The 15626-nt window shown below is 40.5% G+C and overlaps 1 protein-coding gene across 1 annotated transcript in view; it reads right to left on the reverse strand.

Moving 5' to 3' along the window:
* reck (reversion-inducing-cysteine-rich protein with kazal motifs) overlaps window positions 1-15626 on the reverse strand; it is a 508306-nt gene that overhangs the window by 363025 nt on the left and 129655 nt on the right. The window contains exon 3 of the mRNA XM_034173078.1: window positions 14527-14601. Within this exon, the coding sequence (XP_034028969.1) occupies window positions 14527-14601 (75 nt within the window). The remainder of the gene's footprint in view (window positions 1-14526; window positions 14602-15626) is intronic.

The raw sequence follows: 15626 nt of genomic DNA on the forward strand, positions 1-15626 counted from the left end.
TCCCTCCGCCATTGTGTGCCGTCTTTAAACCGGTTGTAACACTCCTTAATCTGTGTGATCCCCATAGAATTGTCCCTGAAAGCCGTCTGAATCTTCCGAATGGTTTCCACCTGGCTGTCTCTCACAGTTTCTGGAAAAATTTGATGCAGCAAAGCTCCAAATCGTTCAGACATTTTCCTCACAATAAAAATCCGACAAGGGGGCTGGACCAGTGCTCACTCAAAGCGTGCTCACAGGCGAATGACGCAACCGACAGGCGTGACAAAACTCATGCACGCGCACGAAGATTCAAGCTTGGCTGATGAAAGCGCACATGATTCAAATCCATTTAGTTTTTGCAAAAAATAAAAAGGTCGGATAGTTTTCTAACAGACCTCGTATAATCCAGAAATATGGTATTAACAGTAGTGCTGAGTAGTGGTTAGAGCAGGGGCGGGCAATTATTTTTTTCAAAGGCCAAATGAGAAACAGAAAATATTGTGGAGGGCCAGGCCAAAAGGCTAAACTCAAGTCTGCACAATAATAATTTCATTCCTATATAAAAAGCAGTAAATAGCATTGTTTTGACAAACTAGATGTTCTGATTAGGCCTTTAAAAAAAGAGGTTACCTTACAAAAATGTAATTTATTCAATCAAATCTTCCAAGACAATAGTGAACAAAATGTGAAACATTTCTGACTCATTACATTTGTGATCATTTTCAGTCACATTGACACCATAACACATTTTGACTTTAATATAGTGTTGAAACTTCGCTTTCTAAAGACATCACATCAACTGTCAGTGCAAACCAGATATTAAAGACAAGTCATAATATCACTGTCACTGAACTGTGCAGAAAAAGAGAACAGTGTCCCAGTACACCAGTTCTTATCATGTCTGTGCATGACTACATTTGTATTTTCCACCACTTTCCACAGCTTAGTGTTTTTCTGTTCTTTTTTCTTATTCAGTGAGAGAAATCTGGTCTCTGTTGATCTTTAACAAGTGTATCAAAGTCAGGCTGAATGTCTGAGGTGGAGATGTGAAGCCCACAGGTGATCATCAATGAAAGAGGACCTGCACCTCTCTCTTTTTAGCATGAGCGGACATGTTTGAGGAACGGTGCACATTGAATACAGATTAATCATTTCAGAGAACAAAATAAATAAATAAATAAATAAAAGCAATGCGGTTTTAGTTCAGTCATAAAGGCCTGGTCACACGATGACAGCAGAATGAAGAAGAAAAAGTCAAAAAAACACAAATCGTTGGGAAAAAATGGACAAAAGATCTGTACCTTTCCCATCACCGAAAAGCCTGCACATCAAGAGCGCATGAGTGTGAAAACGAAAAATTAACAAGACCAAAAGTAGGTATAAAACCAAACTGTCTCCGGCGCTGGATCCATGGCCCCGTCCACCATCTCCATCGCTGTCCCCACAGATAGGTCCCCATGCATCATGCAAACGTGCCATGCCAGGTTGTGTGGGGAACGTGAGGGCGACATGCCAGGCTGTGTGGCGCAGGGTGGTCGCTCCTTGCCAGGCTCTTCCATTACACAATGGCGCCATGCCAGGCTGTGTGGCACGGGGCGATCGCTCTGTGCCAGGCTCTGCTATACTACAGAGGACATGCACACGCCAAAAGTCACATCAGCGTTTCATGCATCCAGACAGCTTACAGCGGAGTGGATTTTGTGTGTATGTTACAAGCAGCGTCAGTTAGCTCAATCAAATCATCGTGTCATTGTCCCCCGCGGGTGCATGCGTACACACACGCAACTGGGTCGGTCGACTGTGTATGTCCTCAGTGCAGCGAAAAAAAAAATCACATCAGAAATGAGTCCAGCTTTTGCATATGTGGAAATAAAATGTATCATAAGGATTTTGACCTTTACTCACTTTTGAAATACACTGCTATTATTCTGAACACAACTGTATATAGACTACTTAGTAAGCCCCTTAGGCTGCTCCCTTGTTTGTACTCAGGGTTACCACAGCAAATCCAAGGTGGATCTACATGTTGATTTGACCCAAGTTTTATCCCGGATGCCCGTCCTGACGCAACTCCACATTACATGTGGCAGGGGTAGGATTTGAACCAGGAGCCTTCCGCACCAAAACCAAGTGCACTAACCACTTGGCCACCACCCCTATGTATATAGAAAATGTGAATACAAACAGAATACAATGATTTGCAAATCCTCTTCAACCTATATTCAACTGAATACACCACAAAGACAAGATATTTAATGTTCAAACTGATAAACTTGATTGTTTTTGTGCAAATATTTGTTCATTTTGGAATGGATGCCATTCATACCAAAACGGTTTTGCAAAAACCACAATTTGAATTACATTTAAAATGATGTTTGAATGAGGCTTAAAACTGATTTGGGAAAAAAAAAGAATTTCATGGGAATTTTGACTGTTGACATTCAGGTGTCTAAAGGCGTAGCACACAGTCTAGTGATATAATATGCCAGTCTAGCGCAGGGAGTGATGACATAACACAACTGGCTTGTACCATATGATGTGTGCTAAGCAACTGTAGCACACCCATAGTACAACTTTAGCACAACCATGGTACATCTGGAAAACCTCCTGTGATGTTACAGTATACATAACAAAGTTAAAGACACCACAGAAATGCAAATTAGGGGACGTGATGGTCTCGTGCATACTCTCACGCACCACTATATTAATTTATGGCAAGCTAAAAGTGGAGGCTGTCGTTATGGCCGAACAACTGTCCAGTTTCTGGGTATTCTGTGTTAGTACGCACCCGCGGCCGATGTGCTTGATGAAAGTAGTTTCCAGATAATTGTGATATATTCCTGTGAGATAATGAATATATCTCATCTTATTATTTGTAAAATTTACCGGTAATAAAATTATAAAGAAAACTGAAGTTTTAAGAGTGACCATAATAAATATTTAAGAAACTTAAAGTTTATGAGCAACTTTACCGTTACCGCTGAAGCACAATGTAAACATTGACACGGTGGATCTTGATGCGGAAGAGTTCAGAAAGATAAAACTGCAATGTTTTGATAACCATTTACAGTTGGTGATGAAAGTTTTGGGTGTTAACTTCGTGTTAAAGTCAGAACAAGAAGCTGCACTGAAAGAGATCTATCTGGGAAGAGACACATTCTGTGTGTTGTCGCTCCAACGAGAGCAGCATGCTGAGCAGTGGGGCGAAAGCAGTCCAGTGAGCTCAATCTGTGGGTGAGCAGCTAATCCCACAATGCCAAAATAGCAGCGATGTCGCTCCAACAAGAGTGGCATGCAGAGCAGGGTGGATCTCATGGTTAAAGTGTTGGGCTTGAGACCAGAGGATCCTCGGTTCAAATCCCAGCCTGACTGGAAAATCACTGAGAGCCCTTGGGCAAGGTCCTCAATCCCCTAGTTGCTCCCAGTGTGTATTGAGTACCTTGTATGGCAGCAGCCTGACATCGGGGTGAATGTGAGGCATTATTTGTAACGCACTTTGAGCATCTGATGCAGATGGAAAAGCGCAATATAAATGCAGTCCATTTACCATTTATTATTAGCAAAGTATATCAACAGTCTGAACAGAAACTATTTTTTGTCAAAGATCTTGAAAATTTCGTCATAGTTGCACACACCTTCTTGGACCTTCTGTGTGAATGTGCATCTCTGCCTACATGTAGCTTTTGATGTGCTGGTGGCCAACCCAGGGTGTACCCCAGCTCTCCCCCAAAAACCACTGGGATAGGCTCCACCTCCCCCCCCCCCCCAACTTTGACCCTTGATTGAAAATAATGGGTATAGAATAATGAATATGTTATCACTATGATTAATATTAGAGCATTCTGAATTATTACAGTAACATGCACATTTTAAAGACGGAAAAGGTTTTCTGATTCATGAGTCAGATATTTTTGTAATCTTCTGATTAATGTCAAAGGTCAAATACACTTCAATTTTCTCTGTTACCACTGTACATCTGTCACACAGGATTTATAGTGCGTCCAGAAAGCATTCGTCGCACTTCACTTTTTCCACATTTTGTAATGTTACAGCCTTATTCCAAAATGGAGCAAATTCATTTTTCCCTCAAAATTATACTTACATTACCCCATAATGACAACATGAAAAATGTTTTTTTTTTCCTGCGAATTTATGAAAAATAAAAAAATGAAGAAATATACATAAGTATTCATACACACACTTTTGCTCAATACTTTGTTGATGCAACTTTGGCAGCAATTACAGACTCAAGTCTTCTTGAATATGATGCCACAAGCTTGGTGCACCTATCTTTGGGCAGATTGGTCCATTCCTATGCTGCTGAAAAACATCCCCACAGCATGATGCTGCTACCACCATGCTTCACTGTAGGGATGGTGCCTGGTTTCCTCCAAACATGATGCCTGGCATTCACGCCAACGAGTTCAATCTTTGTCTCATCAGACCAGACAGTTTTGTTTCTCATGGTCTGAGAGTCCTTCATGTGCCTTTTGGCAAACTCGAGGCAGGCCGTCATGTGCCCTTTACTAAGGAGTGGCTTCCGTTTGGCCGCTCTATCATATAGGCCTGACTGGTGGATTGCTGTAGAGATGGTTGTATTTCTGGATAGTTATCTTCTCTCCACCAGGGAATGCTGGAGCTCTAACAGAGTGACAATCGGGTACTTGGTCACCTCCCTGACTAAGGCCCTTCAGCCCCAATTGCTCAGTTTATGCCTGGTTCACACAGTAAGATTTTAAAATAGTTAAGTATCCAAAACCTGAGAGACCCCACACATGGCGATAAAAAATCACAGATATAACAGCTTTGGCCATACAGGTGCTGGTCATATAATTAGAATATCATGAAAAAGTTGATTTATTTTAGTAATTCCATTCAAAAAGTGAAACTTGTATAATGTATACATTCATTATACACAGACTGATATATTTCAAGTGTTTATTTTTTAATTTTGATGATTATGACTGACAACTAATGAAAACCCCAAATTCAGTATCTCAGTATTCAGTAAAGGTTCAATATTGAAGACACCTGGTGGCACACGCTAATTAAGTCAAAACACCTGCAAAGGCCTTTAACTGGTCTCTCAGTCTAGTTCTGTAGGCAACACAATCATGGGGAAGACTGCTGACTTGACGTCTTGCCTGGGCAAAAGACAAAAAGGAATGGATTGCGGCTGAGTGGTCCAAAGTTATGTTCTCTGATGAAAGTAAATTTTGCATTTCCTTTGGAAATCAAACTCCCAGAGTCTGGAGGAAGAGAGGAGAGGCACAAAGTCCACACTGCTTGAGGTCCAGTGTAAAGTTTCCACAGTCAGTGATGGTTTGGGGTGCCATGTCATCTGCCGGTGTTGGACCACTGTGTTTTCTGAGGTCCAAGGTCAATGCAGCCGTCTACCAGGAAGTTGGAGAGCACTTCATGCTTCCTGCTGCGGACAACTTTATGGAGATGCAGATTTAATTTCATTTCCAAAGCTACCAGTACCTGGTTTAAGGACCATGGTATCCCTTACCAAAAAGTAGTACATGCAAGTATCAATCAATCAATCAATCAATTTTTTTTATATAGCGCCAAATCACAACAAACAGTTGCCCCAAGGCGCTTTATATTGTAAGGCAAGGCCATACAATAATTATGTAAAACCCCAACGGTCAAAACGACCCCCTGTGAGCAAGCACTTGGCTACAGTGGGAAGGAAAAACTCCCTTTTAACAGGAAGAAACCTCCAGCAGAACCAGGCTCAGGGAGGGGCAGTCTTCTGCTGGGACTGTTTGGGGCTGAGGGAGAGAACCAGAAAAAAGACATGCTGTGGAGGGGAGCAGAGATCGATCACTAATGATTAAATGCAGAGTGGTGCATACAGAGCAAAAAGAGAAAGAAACAGTGCATCATGGGAACGCCCCAGCAGTCTACGTCTATAGCAGCATAACTAAGGGATGGTTCAGGGTCACCTGATCCAGTCCTAACTATAAGCTTTAGCAAAAAGGAAAGTTTTAAGCCTAATCTTAAAAGTAGAGAGGGTGTCTGTCTCCCTGATCTGAATTGGGAGCTGGTTCCACAGGAGAGGAGCCTGAAAGCTGAAGGCTCTGCCTCCCATTCTACTCTTACAAACCCTAGGAACTACAAGTAAGCCTGCAGTCTGACAGCAAAGCGCTCTATTGCGGTGATATGGTACTACGAGGTCCCTAAGATAAGATGGGACCTGATTATTCAAAACCTTATAAGTAAGAAGAAGAATTTTAAATTCTATTCTAGAATTAACAGGAAGCCAATGAAGAGAGGCCAATATGGGTGAGATATGCTCTCTCCTTCTAGTCCCCGTCAGTACTCTAGCTGCAGCATTTTGAATTAACTGAAGGCTTTTTAGGGAACTTTTAGGACAGCCTGATAATAATGAATTACAATAGTCCAGCCTAGAGGAAATAAATGCATGAATTAGTTTTTCAGCATCACTCTGAGACAAGACCTTTCTGATTTTAGAGATATTGCATAAATGCAAAAAAGCAGTCCTACATATTTGTTTAATATGCGCTTTGAATGACATATCCTGATCAAAAATGACTCCAAGATTTCTCACAGTATTACTAGAGGTCAGGGTAATGCCATCCAGAGTAAGGATCTGGTTAGACACCATGTTTCTAAGATTTGTGGGGCCAAGTACAATAACTTCAGTTTTATCTGAGTTTAAAAGCAGGAAATTAGAGGTCATCCATGTCTTTATGTCTGTAAACAGTATCAAAAGCAGCACTGAGGTCTAACAGAACAAGCACAGAGATGAGTCCACTGTCTGAGGCCATAAGAAGATCATTTGTAACCTTCACTAATGCTGTTTCTGTACTATGATGAATTCTAAAACCTGACTGAAACTCTTCAAATAGACCATTCCTCTGCAGATGATCAGTTAGCTGTTTTACAACTACCCTTTCAAGAATTTGAAAGGGTAGTTGTGTTTCAAGTATACTTCCAGTTTACTTTTTATATACTTATCAGTACTATTTTTTGGTAAGGGATCCCTGTTCTTAATTGGCCAGCAAACTCTCCTGACCTTAACCCCACAGAAAATCTATGGGGTATTGTGAAGAGGAAGTTGCGACACGTCAGACCCAACAATGTACAAGAGTTGAAGAGCAACACTATCAGAGCAACCTGGGCTCTCATACCACCTGAGCAGTGCGACAGACTGATCGACTCCATGCCACGCTGCATTGCTGCAGTAATTCAGGCAAAAGGAGCCCCAACTACGTATTGAGTGCTGTACAGTAGTGTTCAGAATAATAGTAGTGGTATGTGACTAAAAAGATTAATCCAGGTTTTGAGTATATTTCTTAATGTTACATGAGAAACAAGGTACCAGTAGATTCATTAGATTCTCACAAATCCAACAAGACCAAGCATTCATGATATGCACACTCTTAAGGCTATGAATTTGGGCCATTAGTAAAAAAAGTAGAAAAGGGGGTGTTCACAATAATAGTAGTGTGGAATTCAGTCAGTGAGTTCATCAATTTTGTGGAACAAACAGGTGTGAATCAGGTGTCCTCTATTTAAGGATGAAGCCAGCACCTGTTGAACATGCTTTTCTCTTTGAAAGCCTGAGGAAAATGGGACGTTCAAGACATTGTTCAGAAGAACAGCGTAGTTTGATTAAAGAGTTGATTGGAGAGGGGAAAACTTATACGCAGGTGCAAAAAATTACAGGCTGTTCATCTACAATGATCTCCAATGCCTGAAAATGGACAAAAAAAAAAAAAAAAACAGAGACGCATGGAAGAAAATGGAAAACAACCATCAAAATGGATAGAAGAATAACCAGAATGGCAAAGGCTCATCCATTGATCAGCTCCAGGATGATCAAAGACAGTCTGGAGTTACCTGTAAGTGCTGTGACAGTTAGAAGACGCCTGTGTGAAGCTAATTTATTTGCAAGAATCCCCCGCAAAGTCCCTCTGTTAAATAAAAGACATGTGCAGAAGAGGTTACAATTTACCAAAGAACACATCAACTGGCCTAAAGAGAAATGGAGGAATATTTTGTGGACTGATGAGAGTAAAATTATTTTTGGGGGGGGGGTCCAAGGGCCTCAGACAGTTTGTGAGATAACCCCCAAACTCTGAATTCAAGCCACAGTTCACAGTGAAGACAGTGAAGCATGGTGGTGCAAGCATCATGATATGGGCATGTTTCTCCTGCTATGGTGTTGGGCCTATATCGCATACCAGGTATCATGGATCAGTTTGGATATGTCAAAATATTTGAAGAGGTCATGTTGCCTTATGCTGAAGAGGACATGCCCTTGAAATGGGTGTTTTAACAAGACAATGAACCCAAGCACACTAGTAAACGAGCAAAATCTTGGTTCCAAACCAACAAAATTAATGCCTCGCAGATGTGAAGAAATCATGAAAAACTGTGGTTATACAACTAAATACTAGTTTAGTGATTCACAGAATTGCTAAAAAAGCAGTTTGAACATAATAGTTTTGAGTTTGTAGCATCAACAGCAGATACTACTATTATTGTGAACACCCCCTTTTCTACTTTTGTTTTACTAAAATCCCAATTTCATAGCCTTAAGAGTGTGCATATCATGAATGCTTGGTCTTGTTGGATTTGTGAGAATCTACTGAACCTACTGGTACCTTGTTTCCCATGTAACAATAAGAAATATACTCAAAACCTGGATTAATCGTTTTAGTCACATAGCACTACTATTATTCTGAACACTACTGTACATGCTCATACTGTTTATGTTCATACTTTTCATTTGGCCAACATTTCTAAAAATCCTTTTTTTGTATTGGTCTTAAGTAATATTCTAATTTTCTGAGATAATGAATTTGGGATTTTTCTTTAGTTGTCAGTTATAAACATCAAAATTAAAAGAAATAAACATTTGAAATATATCAGTCTGTGTGTAATGAATGAATATAATATACAAGTTTCACTTTTTGAATGGAATTACTGAAATAAATCAACTTGTTCATGACATTGTAATTATATGACCAGCACCTCTATGACCAAAACTGTTATATCTGTGATTTTTTATCGCCATGTGTGGGGTCTCTCAGGTATTGAATACTTACCTATTTTAAAATCTTTTTGTGTGAACCAGGCATAAATTGTGTGTGGTGTGCAGCCACATGGTAACGAAAACACACGAACAGGTTTCACTTACGAACATTCCCAGGTCAGACGGGAAATCTTGTCAAACCTCTCGAGATCAAACATGACTTTGGCGTAAATAATTTTGGATTCCCTTTCCTTGCTTCCATCACTTCACTTTCTGATTGGCTACACATCACATTCAACAGGCTGTGTGCACGGGGTACACCCCACATGCTGGGATATTGGGCCACGACAATCCAACATGTTGAATAGTCACAATTTGAGTTGGGAGCGGTCCCAACGTCCTTCTGAGCAGACTAGAGCACTCTTAACACACCACACACAGAATGAATATCTGATAAGATTATCTTTAGAGCCATCACGACAGTCTGGGCTTCCTTAAGATTGCTGGAATGGAAGATTGGGTCAGAAATCAACATAATTATCTTGCCATGTGAGCCAGGCATTAGACGTGCAGCCCGCTCTAGGAAAAAAAAGAAGTTTTTCACATTGTGATTATGGGATATTGTGTGTAGAATTCTGAGGGGAAAAAAATTAATTTCATCCATTTTGGAATAAGGCTGTAACATAAACTGTGGAAATAGTGAAGCTCTGTGAATACTTTCTGGATGCACTGTAAATAATGGCTTCTCAAGCTTACATTGGAATATGATCAAAATTCACCTTCTTGTGGGAAAAAAAACCATGTAGCTAAAAACTGTGAGATGACACCAGGGCACACTGAGAAACTCAATTGACCAACATGCTGGTGTTAGCTTCATGAAGCATAAAAAACATTGCAATTTTGTGGAAAACCTGAAGGCACTGCACTGAAGTGTATCATACAAATCATATCATTTCCATTTTATTAAGTTGGGTATTTCTGAAACGTGCAATATGGGACATGTGCAGCATGGTATAAGTGCAATATGGGACAATAACAATGTGGGATCAGTGCAATATGAGTTATGTTTGTCTCCGAGCTTGCCCCCACCACCCTCCCTCACCACCAATCTCCTGATGCTTTTTAATATTTATTGAAGTATGTGTGTGGGTGAGTTGTGTGTGAGGGTGGTCATTGTATTTGAGGATGCACAAGCAAATTTCGTTGTGCTGATTGCTGTGCAATGACAATAAAGGTGATTCTGATTCTGACAACTGATGACTGCACACAGACTGAAGTGTATCAGTTTTGTGAGGTGGATGAGTGACAGATGTTCAAATCATTTTATAAAAACTGGAAGGAAGGAATACTCCTTTCAGGATAACAGGCTGACACAATTTACACAAATCCACAAAATACAGACTGAAAAACTATACTTCAGCACTGATACAAAATTTTAATTGCATATTGAAGATTTATTTTATCAAACCAAAAGGCTCAGTATGAGACTTTAGGGCCCTGTTCCACTGGCGTTTAGGAGGATTTGCGGATGGAATGCGCACAAAAGTGGCCCACATCCGCCAAACAACCGCAATAACCGTGTAACATTCCTGTATGAGTCGGCCGCCATCCATTTTTGAGTGGCTCAAAAATCCTGCTGCGGATGAGATCCACATCACTGCCTGAACACATACTGAAGACATACACAACCAACGCGCCGCATATCCCCTGTCATCCGCTGATATCCACAACCGACGGGTTGGCGCGGCTTGGCGGTGGACCGGGACAGCGTGCAAAACAGAAATGACGCGTGCCCAGCACGGCCACATCACAGGTATGTGGCGCATGCAGACAGAGTGGGCACGGATGAAGCGAGTGTATCACGGCCGCTGTGCCCCTCATGGGGGAGCCTCCGCGGTCGCCTTCGCTTCTGTTCTCTTCTCCTCTAAGTCCCTGTTCTCTTCTAAGTCCCTGTTAGTAAATGATATAATAATTGATCAACATATTGATTTATTCTGCCTTACAGAAACCTGGTTACAGCAGGATGAATATGTTAGTTTAAATGAGTCAACACCCCCAAGTCACACTAACTGTCAGAATGCTTGTAGCACGGGCGGAGGGGGAGGATTAGTAGCAATCTTCCATTCCAGCTTAATAATTAACCAAAACCCAGACAGAGCTTTAATTCATTTGAAAGCTTGACTCTTAGTCTTGTCCATCCAAATTGGAAGTCCCAAAAACCAGTTTTATTTGTTATTATCTATCGTCCACCTGGTCGTTACTGTGAGTTTCTCTGTGAATTTTCAGACCTTTTGTCTGACTTAGTGCTTAGCTCAGATAAGATAATTATAGTGGGCGATTTTAACATCCACACAGATGCTGAGAATAACAGCCTCAACACTGCATTTAATCTATTATTAGACTCAATTGGCTTTGCTCAAAATGTAAATGAGTCCACCCACCACTTTAATCATATCTTAGATCTTGTTCTGACTTATGGTATGGAAATTGAAGACTTAACAGTATTCCCTGAAAACTCCCTATTGTCTGATCATTTCTTAATAACATTTACATTTACTCTGATGGACTACCCAGCAGTGGGGAATAAGTTTCATTACAGTAGAAGTCTTTCAGAAAGCGCTGTAACTAGGTTTAAGGATATGATTCCTTCTTTATGTTCTCTAATGTCATATACCAACACAGTGCAGAGTAGCTACCTAAACTCTGAAAGTGAGATAGAGTATCTCGTCAATAGTTTTACATCCTCATTGAAGACAACTTTGGATGCTGTAGCTCCTCTGAAAAAGAGAGCTTTAAATCAGAAGTGCCTGACTCCGTGGTATAACTCACAAACTCGCAGCTTAAAGCAGATAACCCGTAAGTTGGAGAGGAAATGGCGTCTCATTAATTTAGAAGATCTTCACTCAGCCTGGAAAAAGAGTCTGTTGCTCTATAAAAAAAGCCCTCCGTAAAGCTAGGACATCTTACTACTCATCACTAATTGAAGAAAATAAGAACAACCCCAGGTTTCTTTTCAGCACTGTAGCCAGGCTGACAAAGAGTCAGAGCTCTATTGAGCCGAGTATTCCTTTAACTTTAACTAGTAATGATTTCATGACTTCCTTTGCTAATAAAATTTTAACTATTAGAGAAAAAATTACTCATAACCATCCCAAAGACGTATCGTTATCTTTGGCTGCTTTCAGTGATGCTGGTATTTGGTTAGACTCTTTCTCTCCGATTGTTCTGTCTGAGTTATTTTCATTAGTTACTTCCTCCAAACCATCAACATGTCTATTAGACCCCATTCCTACCAGGCTGCTCAAGGAAGCCCTACCATTAATTAATGCTTCGATCTTAAATATAATCAATCTACTTTTATTAGTTGGCTATGTACCACAGGCTTTTAAGGTGGCAGTAATTAAACCATTACTTAAAAAGCCATCACTTGACCCAGCTATCTTAGCTAATTATAGGCCAATCTCCAACCTTCCTTTCTCTCAAAAATTCTTGAAAGGGTAGTTGTAAAACAGCTAACTGATCATCTGCAGAGGAATGGTCTATTTGAAGAGTTTCAGTCAGGTTTTAGAATTCATCATAGTACAGAAACAGCATTAGTGAAGGTTACAAATGATCTTCTTATGGCCTCAGACAGTGGACTCATCTATGTGCTTGTTCTGTTAGACCTCAGTGCTGCTTTTGATACTGTTGACCATAAAATTTTATTACAGAGATTAGAGCATGCCATAGGTATTAAAGGCACTGCGCTGCGGTGGTTTGAATCATATTTATCTAATAGATTACAATTTGTTCATGTAAATGGGGGATCTTCTTCACAGACTAAGGTTAATTATGGAGTTCCACAAGGTTCTGTGCTAGGACCAATTTTATTCACTTTATACATGTTTCCCTTAGGCAGTATTATTAGACGGCATTGCTTAAATTTTCATTGTTACGCAGATGATACCCAGCTTTATCTATCCATGAAGCCAGAGGACACACACCAATTAGCTAAACTGCAGGATTGGCTTACAGACATAAAGACATGGATGACCTCTAATTTCCTGCTTTTAAACTCAGATAAAACTGAAGTTATTGTACTTGGCCCCACAAATCTTAGAAACATGGTGTCTAACCAGATCCTTACTCTGGATGGCATTACCCTGACCTCTAGTAATACTGTGAGAAATCTTGGAGTCATTTTTGATCAGGATATGTCATTCAATGCGCATATTAAACAAATATGTAGGACTGCTTTTTTGCATTTGCGCAATATCTCTAAAATTAGAAAGGTCTTGTCTCAGAGTGATGCTGAAAAACTAATTCATGCATTTATTTCCTCTAGGCTGGACTATTGTAATTCATTATTATCAGGTTGTCCTAAAAGTTCCCTGAAAAGCCTTCAGTTAATTCAAAATGCTGCAGCTAGAGTACTGACAGGGACTAGAACGAGAGAGCATATCTCACCCATATTGGCCTCTCTTCATTGGCTTCCTGTTAATTCTAGAATAGAATTTAAAATTCTTCTTCTTACTTATAAGGTTTTGAATAATCAGGTCCCATCTTATCTTAGGGACCTCATAGTACCGTATCACCCCAATAGAGCGCTTCGCTCTCAGACTGCAGGCTTACTTGTAGTTCCTAGGGTTTGTAAGAGTAGAATGGGAGGCAGAGCCTTCAGCTTTCAGGCTCCTCTCCTGTGGAACCAGCTCCCAATTCAGATCAGGGAGACAGACACCCTCTCTACTTTTAAGATTAGGCTTAAAACTTTCCTTTTTGCTAAAGCTTATAGTTAGGGCTGGAACAGGTGACCCTGAACCATCCCTTAGTTATGCTGCTATAGACTTAGACTGCTGGGGGGTTCCCATGATGCACTGAGTGTTTCTTTCTCTTTTTGTTCTGTATGCACCACTCTGCATTTAATCATTAGTGATTGATCTCTGCTCCCCTCCACAGCATGTCTTTTTCCTGGTTCTCTCCCTCAGTCCCAACCAGTCCCAGCGGAAGACTGCCCCTCCCTGAGCCTGGTTCTGCTGGAGGTTTCTTCCTATTAAAAGGGAGTTTTTCCTTCCCACTGTTGCCAAGTGCTTGCTCACAGGGGGTCGTTTTGACCGTTGGGGTTTTACATAATTATTGTATGGCCTTGCCTTACAATATAAAGCGCCTTGGGGCAACTGTTTGTTGTGATTTGGCACTATATAAATAAAATTGATTTGATTTTGATTTGATTTGTTCCCTGTTATATCTGCTTTTCTTCCTCATGTATTCGCTGATCCACCCCGGGACATTTGTCATTTCCGCCCACCTTTGTTGCGGATGCTCAGCTTTTGTCTCCTCATTTCATGCGCAAATCCTCCTAAACGCCAGTGGGACAGGGCCCTTAGTCCCATCTTGATGGAACACATAAAAATAATCACACCAGCAACTATAATATGATGCATTGTGACATAACTGTCACTAAATTAGTTGTTTAACCTGGTCTATGATGATGGCACAAGTACAGATTGGTGTGCACGTAAAGGCAGCCAATGGTGCTGCCACATAAGAATAGGACTCACCATGGACTCTGGACAATAGCTGGGCAACCTCTGCAGAAGATGCTTCAGCCGAGATTCACTCTTTATACTTGTGAGCTTAAGGATGAGACAAAGAAAAAAAGAACAATGACATCTTTATGTATAGCATATTTATAGAAATGTGCAAAAAACAAACAAAAAAAAAAGCTTGAAGTGATTGTGCTTGGACCATTTCTTAGCTCAGGGATTTATCCCCCCCTCCTCCCCCCCAAAAATATTTGAGTTTTCAAAAGGCAGATATCTCAGCAGTTTGTCATCCCAACTAAATAACAGAAACCAATGTTTTCATCTCATGCCACATGTGTAGGAAAATTACTTTCATCACAACGGGGGACCAAAATAAAATATGTAATAAATAGTTGCTAAGTGTCCACAGGGTGCACCAGAATAAATGTAGCGAAATTCTAAATCGCCTTCACACGGGCGCACCAAAAAATACATATAACGAAATTAAATTAATTACTTGGAATGAATGGCACCTCACACAGACACCAATTTAATGTAGTGAAAGTATTGCTAAACTCCCAAATTGAGTTAGACTGGCCTAGACCTCATTTAATGGGTCACCAAAATAATGAACAATTTTAGGGTTTAATAATTATTATTTAATTAGGATAAATCTAATCCTCACGGGCACCACCTATTTAAAGCATAGAGACTTTAATTTAATTAGTTTATCAGTCTCAATTTAATTAATCAGTCTCACTTTAATCTGGCATTGATATTAACGCTTGACCGATTGTCCAGAACAAGTGTAAAATGTGATCAGACAAGCAATATGCTCTAATCGTTGTCCGACCGGACAGGTGGCATTGTTTTGGTTTAAAACGTTCAGATTCTTTATTTTCATCGCTTGGAACCAAAATACCTGACTGCTGCCTTTTTATTATTTACATCACGTCTTGTCTCGCACCTCGCGCGAAAGCGTCTTCGGGTTTTCCCATCACTCTCCACGCAGCGGACAATCGGAAAACATGATATCAATGTGTGCGTGAGACCACTGTATGGAGTGTGTGTTCGTAGTAGAGGCTGACATTTTTTCGGGAATCCCACGGGATGGGAGTCAGCTTTGCTATTTATCA

Source organism: Thalassophryne amazonica, chromosome 1 (assembly GCF_902500255.1).
Source record: "Thalassophryne amazonica chromosome 1, fThaAma1.1, whole genome shotgun sequence".
NCBI classification, from domain to species: Eukaryota; Metazoa; Chordata; class Actinopteri; order Batrachoidiformes; family Batrachoididae; genus Thalassophryne; species Thalassophryne amazonica.